This window comes from Cardiocondyla obscurior, linkage group LG04 (assembly GCF_019399895.1).
Source record: "Cardiocondyla obscurior isolate alpha-2009 linkage group LG04, Cobs3.1, whole genome shotgun sequence".
In the NCBI taxonomy this organism is placed as follows: Eukaryota; Metazoa; Arthropoda; class Insecta; order Hymenoptera; family Formicidae; genus Cardiocondyla; species Cardiocondyla obscurior.
Genome location: NC_091867.1, coordinates 3,176,671 through 3,195,556, shown reverse-complemented (window position 1 = coordinate 3,195,556; position 18,886 = coordinate 3,176,671). Strand labels below are relative to the sequence as shown.

At 37.9% G+C, this 18,886-nt stretch overlaps 1 protein-coding gene across 3 annotated transcripts; it reads right to left on the bottom strand.

Moving 5' to 3' along the window:
- Nucleotides 1-4,791: 4,791 nt before the first annotated feature.
- Nucleotides 4,792-18,868, bottom strand: LOC139102283 (uncharacterized). Of its 3 annotated transcripts, none has more exons than XM_070656082.1 (7): nt 18,535-18,868; nt 18,311-18,449; nt 9,524-9,738; nt 6,441-6,573; nt 5,994-6,127; nt 5,389-5,590; nt 4,792-5,037 (listed from the first exon to the last, which is right to left on the bottom strand). In XM_070656082.1, the coding sequence occupies exons 3-7, from the start codon at nt 9,716-9,718 to the stop codon at nt 4,925-4,927; spliced, it is 777 nt and encodes a 258-aa protein (XP_070512183.1). In that variant the 5' UTR covers nt 9,719-9,738; nt 18,311-18,449; nt 18,535-18,868; the 3' UTR covers nt 4,792-4,924. The 3 variants fall into 3 exon arrangements, with proteins under 3 accessions (XP_070512183.1, XP_070512182.1, XP_070512181.1); XM_070656081.1 differs by having other exon boundaries at nt 18,311-18,433; XM_070656080.1 differs by lacking the exons at nt 18,311-18,449; nt 18,535-18,868 and adding an exon at nt 15,284-15,667.
- Nucleotides 18,869-18,886: the final 18 nt, after the last annotated feature.

Sequence of the window (18,886 nt, the reverse complement as noted above, 5' to 3'; positions counted from 1 at the left end):
GCAAAATGCGAGACGCAGTCTTGTGACACACGCACCTGACCATACAATGGGCGGCCGACAGGACGAACCTACAGGCGACGTAAGTGCCTCCGCATAAGTGGCTATAAGGTCGGCGTTGCACCGAGACCTAAGAGAAATTGACATTGAAAAATTCGGATTCGCCGAGTCCGAGTCGAGTCGGTTGCCACCTCAACCCTTACGCCTTGGGACGAGTGCCAGCGCGGCCGAGACCATTTCAATCTGACCCGAGTGGAAATTTATCTAGCTAATCTGATTTTGCAGCTAGTGGTTAGATCGCGCAGATTAAATATATTTCTTAACTAGCGACTAGCTTGATACTAGCCATAAATTATAAGAAAGGCTTTTTTTAACTCGTTAATAGAGAGTAATAATTGTACGCTTTGAACGTTACGTTTCTGGCTCAGTGGCTGGACAGTTTTGCTAGACGGCCGCGAGATGAACCACGAATTGGCTAGCTAATTATTAGGTAATGGTAGGAATCAATTTCCACTCGGGGAATTTAGCAAATCTTTTTACTAATTTTTTATTTTTATTTTTTATGTTTTACGTACCATTTCATCATTTTGTACAATTTATTTCACGTTTGTTAAATAAACGATAAAACTTTTGCATTATTCATCGTTTTAATTTTAAATTATTTCAAAAACCTTTTAATAAGTCCAATCGTAAAAATGTCATATTATTCTTATTAAAACTTCGAAGGTAGCACTTTGTTACGTATTATTCATTCAGCGATATCTTCGTTTCTCAAGGGAATGCTTGACTATTTAAAAATGGAGATTTCCGGCTGCCTCAAAAGTATTCAAAGTTAGATTGGCACGCGTATTTAATGTGCATCGGTGTACTGTTACCATCACGTAAACGAGAAATTAGAAGTGCACGTAAACCAGCTTGTAGCTCGATAACACCCATATTTCTGATCCGAGTTCGGTCCCTACACGTGAATTTACTCCGCGCGTAAATCGCAAAATGCGTCAAAACTCCATTTCGAAATATTATCGTTGTACCTTTTTACTCCAAGCTATTCATAAATAAAACAGTCCAGTAAAAAAAGAATGTAATTAATCTAAAAGAAAAAAAAACGGTGAAAAAAATTGTCGTTGTTTCTCTTCGCGTTAAATCGCCCAACGTTTCGCTGTGTCGATGTCGTGGGTTGATAAAACCACCCCCAACCTTGCATAATACACTTCGCGTTACTTTCCACGTCTCTGACGTCAGAATCGTCGTGGCACGTATTCGTGAAATGCGGAGCGATACCGATGTTCTCCAAAGGCGAAGGGTTAAGGGGCCTGGTGTGCGTGAGAAAGAGAGACTAAGGAATGGGCGCGCCTCACGCGTACGATAAAAGGATAATTTTCGATGCTGGTGATCTCCCCGCCGACGATGCGCACCCCCGCCTCGTCGGCTGCTGGCTCCCGGGGCGTCGCGGTCATTTTGACGCCAGTCACCAGGGAAATCGGGCAGATATACGATACCAGGACGAGCGCAACTGCGAGGAACATCACGGCTCGCGTGCGTGCCATCGTAAAGGTTCAACGGGATCCTCTATTTTCTGTGTCACGCTCCGTCGACTTTTGTTTTTCCGCTAATTTATATCGAGCCTGCTCTCTCCAGCGATGCACCTTCTTGCATTCACTGCCCGGGTCCAAACGGAGATAAATAAATTCTCGGCTGCGCTCCCGAGAAGCCGGGAGGAGCGTACGTGATAGCGAATGTACATCGCGAAAGATAAAAGTAGAATATGTACCGTGATACCGTATTAATGTATTGATCGGCGTGAAATATTCCAGATATAATCACCTCTACGTGACATGACACCTCTTACTCGTTGCAAACTTCAAAATCAATTCTGATGCGCGAACATGCGAAGGCACAGCAAGAAGCAGCAGGCTCGTATAAAATTTGCAATTAATTTAGAACTTTCAGCGAGCTAGAGTGAACGCTAAGAACGACTAAGAACAGCTTTCTTCGAAAGAGAGAAGGAGAGAGGGAGCCGGAAGAGAGAGTAATATCGTTAAAAAAGACGACTTCTTTTCTATATTAGTTCTCAGCGATTGCGAGCTTTTTTTTTCCTGCTTTCCGGGCGAAGCACGTTGTCTAGCAGACTAAAATCTGCCTGAGATATTTCCTAATCTGCGGACAATATGAAAAGGCACTTTTCAATAAAAAAAAACATCATTACTAAGCTTTCAAACTTCGCTTAGACGAGCGATGCCTGGTTCTTACGTTGTGTATAAATACAATAAAAATTAAAAAGTAGTATATTTACTGCAAGTTTGAAAGCATGTAAGAATTTACACACGCGATTGTGGATTAATTATTTCAATTTTAGCACAAACGGTCGCACAATCGGAAATACGCATAAAAATTCGTTAATCATAAATATATCCTTTACTTCTATAAAGCACTACGTAGTCAATGTTTTGTTCCCTAACGTTTCCACTTTCCTCTAGCTACGAATTAATATATCATTTTGCAATCTTTATACCGTGTTTTTAATCTTTACATTAAATTGTAACCGAATTCGATCGCGCGCGAGTACCTCTAAGTCTAGCAACGTCAGCTACAGACTTACGTTCGTAAGGTTCGATCCGAGAAGCTATCAAAACTTTTTTAGTTAGATTAGTCGTCCGATTGGAGACGAGATTGATACGTTCCCTCTGATTATCCTAAGAATCGAGATTAGATTAGTACTCTAAAGCCCCGGAAAGCATCGTTCGCGTTCACTCTAGCGCAAGCGTTCGTCGACGTAATCCTTTTAGTGTTCCTAAAGCACCGCCGGCTTAAGTAGTCATACTAACATACTCTTAGCCAATATGGCTGTTAAAAGTTGCCGATATTTAGTACAAGTGCCGACGGCGACCGAGAAGGAGAGAAAGAGGATTATGCTCTTTCTCTTTTTTTTTTCTTTTTTTTTTTTAACACGGAGATACTCCAGCACACAGAGATAATAGATAATCCCGGATGTTTGGTCAGTGGGGGATCGTACGGTGATGGTTATCGCATCAAGTCTTCTAAATCCGGTCAAAGTGACGTCGTATCAACGAGGAACGCGCCCAATAGTGTTCCGAAAAGTTGGCCGCAAGCACGACGGCCGTAATCGCTACTCCTACTGATGGCTGAGTCAGAGCTTGATCGAATTAGTTCATCAGTCTCTCGATCGATCTCAATGACATCGATATAATGCATTGTTTCTCCAATTATCGGAAATAATGTAACAGTACCAGATTGCACGATCGACAAATTCAGAGGGAAAAAAGTCACGCTTTATCGCATTTAATTATTATCTATAATAAGTAATGAAATAATATTGATCAGGCTCTGACTCAAATGTCTCTAGTTACCTCTAGTTTCTCGCAGTTTTTTAAGTGCCTAGCCGCTGTCGCGGTGTTTTTTAAGCTTGCCTCTTTAAAATACGCTAAGAAAGTTGTAATGGAATACTGATTGTTAGTGATACATCCCGTTTCATCGATATCCCTTAGTTTGTTATATAGCAAGTGAATTACAAATCAAGAATCAAAACGAAAAATGGCTTAAGCGTATCGTATTTGCAATATTCGTTATATGTATAATTTAATCAAATAGTAATTCAATTAACGATAAATAGGTGATAGCTCGAAGGTATTTCAATTACGTGCAAAGATGCAAATACGCCGTAGCATTTTTACTTATGCCATTCTTCCTTTGAATCTTGCGTATGGTATGTTTTCTATGGAGCTCTATAGCTCCGAATTATGGTGAAATGTAACGGTGAACGTTTGGTCTAATATCTAGATCTTATTATACGCGAAAAAATTGTCGCTTCTCTAGATTATTGTCGGAAAATTGATCTCATAGCTGTGTTATCACGAAACATCATGAAACGGGGAGTGAAATTTATATCATTTTGCACTAAATGCGAATCAATATCGACCTTGGATTTTTTTTACTACGATCCTAATGAGTCAAACGATGTGAGAAGAACGTAAAGAGAGAAAGAGAAAAAAAGTTCCTGCTAATGAGAAAATGGAAAACTGTTAAATTAAAGAGTAGAATACCATCAGCATGGAAAAATTTTTTTTTTAACGTTAGCGTCGACTAATATTATAAAGCGTATTTTACGGTCACAAAATTTTTTTTGCACACTTTTTATAAAAATTTGCGCGCAGTACCAAGAACGCATTTGCTAGCTTAAAAAACATTGTATTTCCCCAGCGGCGAGGCGAGACTAGATGAAATGTTATATAACGCGTATCGGAAAACCATATCGTTTTTAAAGTAAAATCTAAATTACAATTCGTAATATATATGTAGATCGTATAATATCTCGATAACATTAATATAGATCAAATTTTTATATGCTCAACGATAAAATCATCTTATTTACTTTAAACTGTAATAAACTTTGTTGATTTTTTTTTTCTTTCAAAGATACGTCAACTAATTCAACAATATTAATATTTACATTGTTGTATTACGTATCGAGGATATCTATAGAGCAAAATTATTTTTCTATCAAATGCTTTTTTTTTCATATTTTCTGATTTAATTTTTAGAAAATAATTATTTTAAATTTAATATAAATTCCGTGGTAAATAGAGTCGAATAGCATCGAAAGAAGAGAGACATAGCTTTCCGACACATTTTGCCGAATATATCGACATTATTTCTCACAGTAATGGGACTGATATGTTTCGCAAGACAGACGATGCTCGTTATAAGCAATAATCGAAAATAGTTTGCGCACGAAGAAGCCGCGTCTATGAGTTTACAAAACTTCTGCAAAGACAATAAAACCGCTGCCCCCGTGTATTTCGATATATCGAAGGAAGACATTGTGATTGTTCGATCTTACGTTCATCGCCTTAATATCCTTACGATTAGATATGTTACAGCCGAATTATCCTAGAGCAATTGACTTTTATTAAGGAATGAACTTATGCATCGCGCTTAGTATGCACAACATTGCAGGTAGCGTTAGTTCTCGTACGAGAATCGCCGCGGAAGACGTTACATCCGGTGATGGTATGATTTGTACTGAAACAAGTTCGGTGCAAATATCAAGACTATTTCTCTCCTGTTATTAGTAAATGGTTGAAAGGGAGAAAACAAAAAATATGTATATATATAGAAACCCCGAGGTATACACGAAAATGGAAATATATAAAATTCGAGGTAGAAAACAGCCAGTTTCATGATTAAAAAATGCGCGTTTCTCGTTTATATTGTCGACAGTCCTAGTTTTGTATTAAAATAATTAAAGTTAAGATTTTTTTTTTTTCTTGAACTCGTTCGTTAATTTTATTTTCGAAAGTTTATGTGGTGATCAAAGGTTGTTAATGAGTACGTCGCGCAAAAAAGAATTTAATATTTCTTTAAAAGACTTACCCAACACCACCTTTTTCTTAATATCGGCAAATTGCTCGTGATGCGTAAGAAGAGCAGGTATTGTTGACCAACAGCTAATCTCCAGATGTCCATTATCGCCGGTATGCAACGCAGAAACCTCCACCTTCAGCCTAGCGGTGGTGGATGACAAATGATTCTTATGACGTTTATGTGGATAATGAGTCACTAGATCAGGGTTCACCTGGTAAAATCAATAATCAGAAAATTGTAATCGAACAAACGAATATTTTTAAAGGTGCTCAAGGTTTCAATTGCGTGGAGTTATATTTAAATTCGTACAAGTTATGAAAAAATTTAAAATATAAAAATGTTTAAATTCGAAACACTATAATGTAGAAATATTAACCCAAAAACTTTATTAATAATATAATAATCCAACTACGCTAAAGTGTTAAAATTATGTAAAAGTATGAAGTTATAAAAAGTAACTGAAGCATAAATTTTATTAATAACGTGTTTATATATATATATATGTATAACGTGTATTAATAACGTATAACAAAAATTGTTAAATTGGAAAAAAAAGTTTCTATATCATACTTGTAAAAATCAAAATTATATTTTAAACTTTATTAATTCTTTACCTCTTTGCCATTTATGAACCATGTTATGTAAGGAACTGGATGTGCGGGCGAGGACGTACAATTCGCCTCCAAGCTCTCGCCTATTACGTACACCCTCTTTTTAAACTTAATACTAGGATCTGTACTCTGTGGAGCTAAAAAAAATTTATAAAAAGCATATCTAAAGTGAACAGCGCATCTTGAAATCCTGCAATTCGTTAATATTATTTCAATATCTGTACTTTGACGATTACTTATCTCCGATCATTTTTCGAGAAATGACAATACTAAATCGAGTTTCCAAATATTAAATTAACAATTAGAATTATTTTCGTTAAATCGATATACTGATATCTTCGTACTTAAATAGCTATTCGTTAAAATTTTTAATAATCAAATATGATCATTTTGTTGACGCTATTAGCAAAGATGATCATTTTATTCTTAAAAAACAACCCTGTTACTCACATATCACTTTCATATGTACGGGTTCAGCGCCAGCAGTATAAATGGGTAAAGTCATAGTGACTTCACAGCTATAATAACCGGAAGCTTCGAAACGCACATTGTGCAGTTTGATTGTCGTGCCATTCTTTGAGTACTGAAACAAAATGGCAACGTATCAATATCAATTTCAATACGCAGCTTGATTATTTGAAGTGGCTACGTGACATTTTAATCGAAGTACAGTTTAAATTATTAAAAAATATATACAGATGACAAAGACAACTCAAACGTGTATAAAATATACGTAAAGGTTCGACTCTAACAAAGCTCTTTTATATTCGCACCCTCTTGCTCTCCGGTCTCAATGAGTTTAAGCAAGGAAAAGTTACGTTTGCGCGAAAGAAAATTAAATATCTTTATATCGCGCTGTTATTTTTTTTTTTTTTCTCTCTTTCCGAGTGCATCAATTTTCCGCTTTTAAATACATTGAATTTGATAATAAAGCGTGTCAAAATTATCTTTGAACAAAAGTTCAAGAGTGTTCTTCCGCCAACTTGCTACCAGGATTTGTCACTTGTATTCCTTTCATCTACCCGTTTCAATTATATCAATGGATGCATGAGCAAACAGAGACGCTTTGAAAGTACAACACAGAACGCTTTAGATAATGCAATTCACCGCAATCGTGGCTCTCTGCCACTTTTGCTTCTGTTCTAGATAGATCACATATATATCCAAAATATCTTTGTTTAAAAAGAAATCGTTGCTTCGAAATATCAAATAATAAACGTTTAGCTTATGGTAAAAGAGTTCATATTAAAAAAAAAAAAAAAAAACAATCTCTTAAAATTAGCATAAGAAGTTTAAAGAATTTGAATAATAATAAATAATCACAATTGTTTTTTTTCCCCTCATCATTACCGTTTGTTCAAAAGATATAATATTATCAAGACGACTAAAAGTTTCTATCACATTAACTCAGCTTCGTTATTAAGTAGCTTAGATCTAATCATTCTTAGCGCCCCATTTGTTACGCGTATCTTTACCCACATCTTTCATGACGTGCTGTAATAACTAAAAGATATCTCAGAATTAACGTTAAGCGGATTAGTTGCAGATTCTTCGCATGAACAAAAATGAATTCAGACAATGATAAAGCGGGATAGTAATCGACCAGCAAAGCTTTTAAGAATTTCTACAAAACACTGAAATATAAAAAAATCATGAAGAAAGGCGGTCGGAGTTAAGCGTGTTCTAAAAATTCGCGGGTGTTAGTTAAAGAAGTAAAAAAAGCGTGTAATTCGCCCGTGACTTGAATAATTTCTTTTTTTTTTTTTCCCTTTTTTGTCGTAAAAATGAAAAGGCTATAAATGCTAAGTATGCCGGAAGGTTCCTCGGCATATCGCGGAGAAAAGGCGGAAAGTGTTTTCGGATATGTCGGCATCACAATCGGCCGTTATCAGCAGCCTGAAACTCTCACCGAATGGACGTTCTATTTCTGCACGTGTAGCCTCATTATTAATGTGTTGACTCTATATACACGCGGGTACGAACGCTCGTTCTCGTGAGGTATCACATATGGATTAGCGCGGGTATTGGATTTCCACCTTATATCTCTTCCTTTTTTTTTTTTTTTTTTAATAGATCACCCATCTGCTGCGCGTTTCCATCGAAAACATTCGCGAGGGAAATTACGCTGCCACGCGTTGCTACTCGATGTTGTCAGGGGATACAGAGGGTATTTCACGTTGCGGAGTGCATATATATGTACGTAAATAACTTTGCTTTGTGTCGATACATAAAAGACTGCGCCTTAGGTAAATGCGTTAGCTTTGCTCGCTTAATCATTGGCAAAAGACAGGAGCGTAGTCCGGATATTCAGCTTATGTTATCGAGGGCATCCTCGTTATTTTTGGACTTTTGTTTACAACGGCCTTTTTCTCCCGTAGGCCACGCCGACGTGCGCGACAGGTATGCAGACTAAGTATTTTTACCTGTTATACGTAATAATGTCAGGCGGCAGGTTAAAAAAGAACGGGATATTATTTCATTACATAAACGTGATGTAACTGTAAGTGAGGTGAAAAATGTAGAATAAAAAAAAAAATGTATGTATTTACGACGAAGGTGCACACGTGTGCGTGAAGTAATTCGGAAAATTTAGAGACAAATGATTGATTATTTAATGTATAAACATTGTTCGTAGAGCGGAATATTGGTGCATGTGTTTAAAAATCTGCACCTTAATAAATAAAATTTTAATAAAGATCTAGATAGAAAATAAGACGGCGAGAGACATATATACATATATATATGTTCATGCACTTACAATCAAGCAAATTTAAATAAATTCTAAAATTTCACCGTGATCACAAGACAGCGTAAGATAAGATATATTTAAAAAATAAAGGATATTTTTTTTCATGAATTTCTTTCAAGAAATATCTCGAGTATACATATCAAATTACGATTAAATTACAAATACTTTACATTAAAAAGACAAAACTTCGAGCTATAATTCAATATATTCTTTAACACTTCCTGTCTAGACAAAAATGACTTCCGTTACGAAAATAGAAATTCGTTTAACATTCGACTTTAAAGTGACGATATATAATCTTATATACATATGTATATATATAACTGCGGATAGATTGAGATGCAAAGGTCGATGCCGCCGGCCTCGGGCCGTGTAAATTTGACACAAATTTATGTAGACGTGTTATCGAACCTACATGCCACGTTGTGGCGCGACTGCGAGATACCTTTGAGATAATTATCTACGTCAAAGCGAAAGTCACGTGGCACGTCAGAGTAAAGCGATATTCAAAATATTTATGAGCCGCCAGGAGTGAAACGGCCTAGGTTTAAAAGTTAATTGGCGAAATCGTCACCTCTTTCTCTTATCGATCCCGTCACGCTCGATAATTCATCCCTTATAATACCCCGCAAGTTTGTCGTGACACAACGTCACAACGAAAAATTATGAAATAAATACAGAAAGATAGAAAAAAATAAAATAAAATAAAATAAATAATAACTTACTGATAAAATAGTATATTTCAACGATTGCTATTTTTTTATTTACGTTTCGTTTCGCTTACCTCCAGTTTGGCGCCATCGGTGTGATGCGGTAAGATGTACGGCGGATTTCTTTCCTTAATGTACTGAAATATCCTCTTCTCATCCTTCATAAATTCTATTTTGTGCAGCAACTCGTCCGCGACGGTGTGATTGCAGAGCAAGGTGGCCGTACTGCCCAGAGTTACATACGGTGGCGCTATCAATAGCACGTTCATATGATCTGCCAGTGTCGCGTCTGTAAATCGTGAAATTACCGTTCGTAATATACCACTGTGTAATTCCGCCGAAACCGCTATGGACGTTATCTACAACGTCCAACATAAATGATATTAATTTGGGATGACATTCGTGAAAGTCGCGGGCCGCGATTAAATCTCACCCGCATAGATTGAATTAATGACATGAATGAATGGTTCCGATTAACGCGCATAACAAATGTAGCAGAAAAAAAAAGAATACGCTTCAATTATTGCAATAAAAATGATTCTATTAAATTTTCTTAACTTTAATGTAAATTTCACATTTAAAAAAAAAACGAATAATTACTGAAATCTCTCAAAATCTGAGAGATTTCAGATTTTTAATTTCGTTATTTGGTAAATCCGTTTGCCAGTCAAATATTAAAAGACAATTCCGTAATGATCCCGTGCTCTCGACGGAGCGTTCAAATAGAAGCTGCAAAATTAAAATTTGTATTCAGTAAAAAATTATAAAAGACAAAATATACATTTCGAGATATATGTTTCTATTTTAAGATTTTATATATATATATTAAACTTTGCGATATTTTTTTTTTTACCGTGGTACCTTGTATATATACTCTTTTTTTTTCCACTTTTACAGCTTGACGGACTTAAAAGCTATGACATTTCGCGGACATTCAGAACGTCGAAAGATTGTTTAATAAAAAATGAAGTGAGACTTTTAACGTCATAAAAAGTGCCGTTTCACGTGTTCCATATATCCCATACGTTGTGATATTCATTTAGAATTGAATTCGTTGGGGTTTAACTTCGAGGGCCGTCGTAACCCACAAACCTAGATAAGGTCACGTATAGGGTGTCTTTCGTGCACGTAACTCTAAATCTTGGGAGATTCTATTAAAATAAAGTTTATCTGGAATTCAGCGAAAAATAAGATCCCTATCATTTTTCTTAAAGTAAAACTTCTCTGTAAAACCTCTCGCTCTTAAATTCTTTAGAAGTACTAAACTGTCAGTATTTTATCCACTTCAACATTTCTTATAACGGAAAGCATCAACTCCAAATTGCTCGTGGGACTCGCAAATAGAACGTTGCACATTACGGCGCATTCTTTCGTATATGAAATAAAGAAATGCGCGGGTCTACTTTGCCGTACGTGTGCGCTCGATGATGCTTTGCGCGAAATAAAATACTCGCGACAAGCTGCCGGAGTGTTTGATGTTTCGATTAAACGCCGTCAAGACCGGCCTGGCATTTGATTTTCGCTGAGCAGACATCGAGCGTGACAACGGCGAATGGATTAATCTAACTAGAGCCAGGAAGAGCGGAGAGCCTTCGGCCGACCGTAACTACTTGTGGCAGTCCGCCCTGTTGCTGGGAGGTGTTACTGTATCGATCAGAATGAAAGCGCGCATTACCGCCGCACGCATGGTATATTATTTCGAGAGACGTTTCGAGACAAGAGGCCTATTTTCGAGGTCGATCGTACTGTCGGATAATGCTAATACCACGCGATTTTCCGCGCGCCTGTCCCGTAATATTTCAACGGGTGCTTAGAGCTGAACAGCCAATTGCTGTTACGTCGTTACGAGTTCCTCGCAATTAGAATCGATTGGCGTTTCTTTTCTCTTTTTTTTTTCTTTTACTTTTTTTTTTCTCTCTGCCTTTTCTACGGTTGCGTTAAATGGAACCGGCGGTTTTATAGATCACACAAATTAAAAGATTAATTAAAAAAAACTTATACGCGTATATCTTCGTACGTCTTTTATAGAATAAAATGATACTTCCCGTGCGATAAGCTCTTGTTGATTTAATTGATTTTTACATTATGAATTCTCGTAGCAGTTTTCTACTCGCGTGGTTTACGAGAAAACGGGGGATATTATACGCGAATTGTGCCGCACAAATATTAGGAACGATTTGGAAAGACTTTAACGTTTTACGTTAAATCTGAAAAATAATAAGAAATATTTTTAGAGCTTACTTTATGCAGAAACGTGTTTTTATTCGGAATCATGTATGATATCGTGATGTCACTCCTTAATATATTTTTAGTGTTATGAGAGTACTGTGTGAAAACTTACAATATGTTTCATAATATTGTAAACTAACACTTGCTTTCTTTTATGTAAATAACCTGCAATTAGGGTGAATATAATTGGATCGATAAATAGTCGAATAATTGGTTTCTACCACAATGGCTTTCAAACTCGGGGCTGTGTGCGAATGACCGAAAAACTGGCCGTATTTTTAGCCACTTTAAATAAATGATTTATTAACCTTTTTAATTTAATTGAATTTTCGATTTTTATTTGCGCCTTGAATTTTTATCGCTTATTCCAACTAAGCCATAAATACGTCATTTTGCATATGTTGCCTCTACATACTATAGTATATCTATATTGAATATTATATTTGACTTGTCAGAATCGAGCTCGACATTTTTTGTGTTTAATCGAAATTCGTTGAAGAATATATACGTTTTTATTGTCTTCAATATAGCGGCTTGATTTTTTGCCAAGTGGTATTTATAATCCAATTTTATATTTAAAACTACAATTATCTATAATTAATATACTAATATTAAAATAATAAATATTAATGTGGAGAAAAAATATAGAAAGAAATTAAAGGATTAACTTGATCTTTTACTTTCATATTGCAGCAAAAATCACGAAACATTTCAGAAAATACATTAGCATAAATTTGAGTGATCCTTAAGATGTTGCAAATTAATGCTTTTAATCACTTTGCCAGTTCTAGTGTTAAAAACGTCTTAAATGCGATCTCGAGATGTTTATTTCGTTTGCCGCACACAGATTTCTAGAAACGATTCAGTATCGAACTCGAGACGATTTTGAATTTAACATCGGATTATAAATACCGTCTATAATCTTTGTCATTTTCTATTTATGCACTCCGATTAATTTATCCAACGGATTGAAACTACTGTGTCGTTAAATGTCCTGAAACAAATTAAATAAATCATATTTAAATGTCACGTACAAATCTATCTGCTTCTATTCATTTATCACGCGTATAAACGTTTTACGTTTTCCACCCCGAGATTCAAATAACTTTAATTTGATTTCGCGATATCAGCGCGAAGGTTTTCAAACTTCAAACTTCTTAATCGCGTCTGTTCTAGCAGTTTCGAACAGATCCCGTGAAATCGCGAAATTATTCCCGCTTTATTGTGGGAATTCGTATAATAATCGAATCGCGAGGATTGTTAAGGACCAGCGGACGATGAAATTGCGAGAAGCCGGAATTCCGCGATTAACGATTAAGATAGCGGCGGACCATTGTCGCGGGCTTTTGTCTGCCGGAATTTCGAGGAGCAGGCAATGTCGAGCATTTCCTTTGACATTACCTTCCATAGTCGAGCGGGCGTAGTTTCTAGCCTCGCGGTAACTGACTCGTACCGAAGTTTCTACCACGTGAGCAAAACGTTTGACAAAGTGTTCTTATGTATGGTACCGTGTGCATTATTGTGTCGTAATACATTATCGATTTGGCATTAGGATGAAATCGTTCGTTACGATATTTCGCGGCCGTGCCGAGCCGGTGCGCGGTAACGAAAACCGCGATTGCCCGATATCGATTTCGAATGTACGTTACGCGGTGGCGGTCCTTAATCGGCAATAAATTGGCGTATTAACGCTTCGTACGGCCTGAGCGAACTAGGTCGAATTGAGTTATATCCGCGTATATCACCGGCGACTTGTTTGATTTCGCGAAGTTGCGCAACAAAAACGATTTAGGGTTGAAGAAATTGCCGGGGAAAGGCCTGAGGTACGGCTGGGCTGGGCGAAACACGGTCGGGAAATAGTTTGACGAAATAAGTTGCTCCGGTCGAACTGTTGCGTACCGTTACCGTTTATTGACGTGTATTAACGGTGTGCGTACGTGTGCGCGTATGTAACGTGTCCAAACAAATGGAGGCCATTGAGGATTCATAGTGAATGTACATTGTAGTAATTCTACGTGGGTGGTATGAATGATAAGAGCTCACATGTACACGAGGTAAAGTGTTCTATTTTTATTGAGTTCCACATCGAAGTAGCGTGTGAACCGTCAGTCCGACGTCGCGCCACTTCCTGCGACAGAAGTGCCGTCGTAAGATCAACACGCATACACCAAGTTGTCTTCTTTTTTTTTAAAAACAATCAGTGAAAGAGCATTGTTCATTCCGCCACGTTTACTCCGCAACGTGACGCCATTTATCGTAGACACAAAAATAATGTCGACCATTCCGAAAGCAACACGAGTCTCAGGATAATTTCATCGGCGACCCACGCCGCCGGTGTTATTATTGAAATTTTACCTCACGCCCGTTAGTACCTCGGTACGGCGCGACTCGTAATACGGGTCTCTCCGACTCATGTTGTTTTCGCAATAATTAATCTGAGTATAGTACTATACTAATGAACAAACGGTGAGACTTGTTAACGGTGGCTCGCCTCGCATGAGCTCCGGAAAATGTCCCATGGAACGTGGCGCCGAACTATTCGCCGTCGCGGTAACACGTTAGAGCACACTAAACAATTAACCCGAGAGACATACGTCACACGTCATGAGGTGCAAAGTGTGTAATATTGTCAGAGTACTGAATTGTATGGGGGATAATCTGCAGCCTCCGCTGTGGTGTCGTCAACTGAAACAATACAACAGTTTCTACGAGAGAAACAGAAGGCATCAGTGTCCATTGTTTTTTTTTGTTTTTTTTTTCTTTTTTCCTCTCTTTTTTTCTTTTCTTTCTTTCCTTCTCTTTATAGTAAACGTAATGGCGTTATTCGAAACGTTACGTACGTTAATGTTCTCCGCTGCGATAGCATCTCGGAAAATTTCAGAACCTCCCTGCCGTCATGTTCCTCTAAAGGGATGCGATTATCTTTTTATGGCCAGCGCGAAATAAGATCAGCCGACAAGATGTTTTCCACCCCTCCCCCAACAACTCTCACCGTCCCCCCAAGGACTTATTTGCGAACGCGTTGGTCAATCTGGAGTTGATTCTTTACCAGCTTGCGTCGACAAATTAATAATTCGTAAAAGAAAGTCAAAATAGGAAGTCCTTTAAATAATTTTAAGGGACGAAAAATCGTTTCAATGTATATCAAACGTTGCGGATCGGTGATGGAAATCAAGACGTTCAGTTGACAAGATTTGAGGTTGAAAATAAGAAAAAGAGGGTGGAAGAAGGTATTTCGTAAAACTTAATTATCTAAAAAGTGGGGAAAAATATCGTAAAAGTCAATCGGCAAATTGACAGACGTGAGTCGGTGATGGTTCAAGGGTTCTCTGGCGGAGGGACGTTCTCAAAGGTGGTCTGGGTGGAAGGACGAGTTGACGCCCGAGGACGAGCCGACGAATTCCGCTCGCTCGGCCACTGGCGCAACCACCCCTCGCAACAAGGAGCCCTTGGAAGGGACGAGGTATGGTGTACGCGCACACGAACACACACAAAGGGTGGATGGGACACGCGCGTGCGGCGGGAGGGTGTCGGATGTTTGTTATCGAGAGGGACAAAAACGAGCGCGGGCGCAAGGGTAGGCGCGCGCGCGCACGTTCACTTACATGAAAATAATGGCAAACTATACACGAGCAGTAGGATTTTTCTCCAGTGACCGACGACCGGACGCTGCATTTCGCTTTTTCTACGGAGGAGATCGGAGGCTCGCTTCTACGGCAAACGCGGCGTGCACGTTTAATATCTGTTGCACACTACGTAGCGAGGCGGAGGCGAAGGCGGATGCGAAGGCGTAGGCGTAGGCGAGGCGAGGCGAAGGCGAAGGCGAAGGCGGCAGAGGCGGAGGTATATATACGGAAGATAAGAGCGTGCGTGTCTACGTTTTGTACAAGAGTGTGCCTTTAAAAACTACGACGCGACCTCGTGTATGCCGGCGGGGTGTCGGCGCTACAACTGAGCGGAGGCGCAGGGCCTTTCGATCGTTCGACCGACCCGTTCCCGTTCGACCGACCTAACTCTCCCACCCCCAACGAGAGGCGGCGAACGCCGAGGGGAGCGTCGCGACGCGCGACGACGCGGCGCGCTCCGACGCCGCGACCGTCCGTGGAAGACGAGACCCCGCCGCCTTCCGGTTTATTAAGGGATGCCGCGTGCGCCCTCGGCCTCGGAGGATCTCCGCCGAGGTGCACGCCGGTCTCTCCTTCGCCAGAGGGGGTCATTGACCGTCGTGCGAAATCACCGGGCGGGGAAGAATTATCGATGAAAGCTCCGTCAATCTCCGTGCATTTTCAATCACCGATATACCGGACCTAGCTCGCGCGAGATTCAGCCCGAGTATCTCTTCCTTTCTTTTTTTTTCCGCGCCTTTTATTCCTTTTATTTTTATTCCTTTCAATCACCCGCGACGAGCAGATTGACGGAAATTCACCCCCATGATCGCGAAAGCCCGCTGGGTTATATTTAACCTCGAAAGATTAACCAGAAATTTGGACATTTCTGAAAACCGACGATGTTAATGAAGTACGACGTGTAATTAGTTTTACCTCTCTAATAATTATGACAAAGTTATTTATTCTGAATAAATAAGCGAATTATATTCTGCTCCCACGCATATGCGTCTATGTGTACGTGACGGAAATTAATTTCATAATATCGTGAATTTAGAAAATTTAATAATTTACAAACTTCAATAATAAGGCCGCTTGGTTTCTTCAAGCTTCTGTGTTTCATATTCTTTTTTTTTTTTTTATAAAACAGTAAATTTTCATGTTTTTTTCAATTACGCGGAGAAAAGTAATTTTTTTATTTTCGCATATTTGTTATTTTTATGCCTAAAAACGAGAGCATATAGGAAAGATAATTGAATATATTCCGTAAAATGAATTACCGGCTTTGAAGAGTGTACATGTAAAATTTTTTTCTTTTTATTAATTAACATATATTTCGCGACGCTACAAGTAGAATATCAAATCCAGCGAGATTTACTTTGCAAATAGAGTTTCTTTTTTTAATTCACAAAGAAAAATAATGAAAATCGATGCGATTTCGAGCTATATAGGTCACAGTACAACTTTCACTATTAATATTATTTTAATTTCCCTTCTATTTCGAGGAAAATAACAAAGATAGATTACTATCACACAAATTTAAGCTTCGATAAACTAAAGCTACGAAGCTGCCTCACATAAAACTATATGTAGGTGTTACACGTGAAAATGCAATAATTAAAAAAATAATTAATTTTCTTTTAAATTAATCAATTAATTAAAGAAATTTTAAAGTCTTTTATTGATTCCCCGTGACAAAAAAATAAAAATTCTAAAGAATATTGGGAGATCAAGACTTTTACTCTCGAGCGTTTCGCAAATGAACTTAAAAGTGGCAAAAAAAATATTCAAATATAACAGAAAAAAAAATTCATACGTAATATCCAGCTTTATCAAAATCCGTATTACAAAGAAAATAACTAATAATAGATGAAATAATAAATAAAAGCTCAAGACGTTGGTGAAAAACCAAACCTGTAAGCGCGATGGAAATTTCTAAAATACCCAAAATCGATAAATCGCAGACGGCAGAATCAAAATTATTTATCTAATACACTTAATTCGCTTGTCATCTTTTCTTTGCAATTTAATTATTCAGCTTATGATGATCTAATTATCAGTCACCTTGGACACTAAAATGTAACTAGCATGATCGATGATTAATTCAAGTGTCGGACGTTGTACATTTATAGCAAATGTTCTAACTATAGAATTCGTTATTCTTTATCCTATATTTCACTCACATAGAGGATAAAATATATATACTCCGGGTTTAGAAACTTACTAAATGTACAAAGTGAAACGGTTTCATTGACCAAATATCGTACAAAATTATTTATTAATAAAAAAAAAATAATTATGCATATTTTTATTCGCGAGACGCAAATCTTTTGGCTTCTATTTAATTTTATGTGTGTGTATGTGTGTTTAGATTATTGAAAAAAATAATAAAAACTGATACGTAACGTTGAGATCTAAAACAGATCAATCTCGAGTAATTTAAGTCTAATGTAATTTTCCCTGTCATGTTTATAAATTATAAAAGTATCAATAATTTCGTCATGTCCGTGTCAAGAAAATGTTGTAAACGTATATCTCGACAGGTTAAAATCGACAATTCGACTAATAAAAAATTGTCAAACTTTTACGCAAATTGTTCCTATATTTAATCCTTTTCTCTTTATGTACAAACAAAAAGAATAAAAAGCTGTTTTATATGCTAATAAAATTATACGGATTTTAATCTGATAAATTAATTCTATAGTATTAGCTCGATAAAAGAATTTTAGATATACCCGTAAATGTAATTTGCGTCGTTTATTAATGTATAAATCTCGGCAGATGGCATAATGGTGCTTTTTCACTACCGACGCAATGAAATTGCGGGATTTCATGCACGATCGCGTAGAATTTATTATGGAAACCTTTTCTCTCTTTGTCTTTCTCTACCGGCGCGGGGTATTCAGCTGTTTTTCTGTATTTCTTGTACATAATATGCGATAATACGTATGCCGGTCGCGGCACAGTTCCCTCATATAAACGTAAGAATAATATACGTGTGCCTAAGGCAGCGGAATCAGTACTTACCGGAATCTGCATCGAGGTTTCATCGTCCATTTCCAGAAGCTTCGGGACCCTTGGCAAGTAGCGGAGTAGCATCGGTTGATCGCCATCGACGAGATGACACTTGCGAAGATCTCCGGCACGTTCCTGCAATCGCCCGTCACTTTCATTAACACTTCCAATAATTAACGCCCGTTACACCCATCGTCGAACAAGATCCACGCCAAATTGCGTAGTCACTTACTCACCTTTTGAACCGATGTTCTACTATTTGCAGACTGACGAAATAGACCCCGATGGCGGCTCATAGCGGCTTCCGGTGGGACTATCACACTGCTAAGTAACCAAGCAGCACAAATCATCGATCCCATCGATTGCGATCGACGAAATGAGTTCATCTGCGAAGAGCCGCGGCAATCGACACGTTCCCGCAATCGCGCGTCACTTTAATTAATATTCCCGACAAAAATTTTCGCCCGTTACACCCACTGACCGATAAAATCCACGCAAACTCGCGGAGTAACGTATTCACTTTCCGAGCCGGTGTCCTGCCATTTGCAGATTGACGAAATAGACCCCGATGGCGGCTCGTAGCGGCTT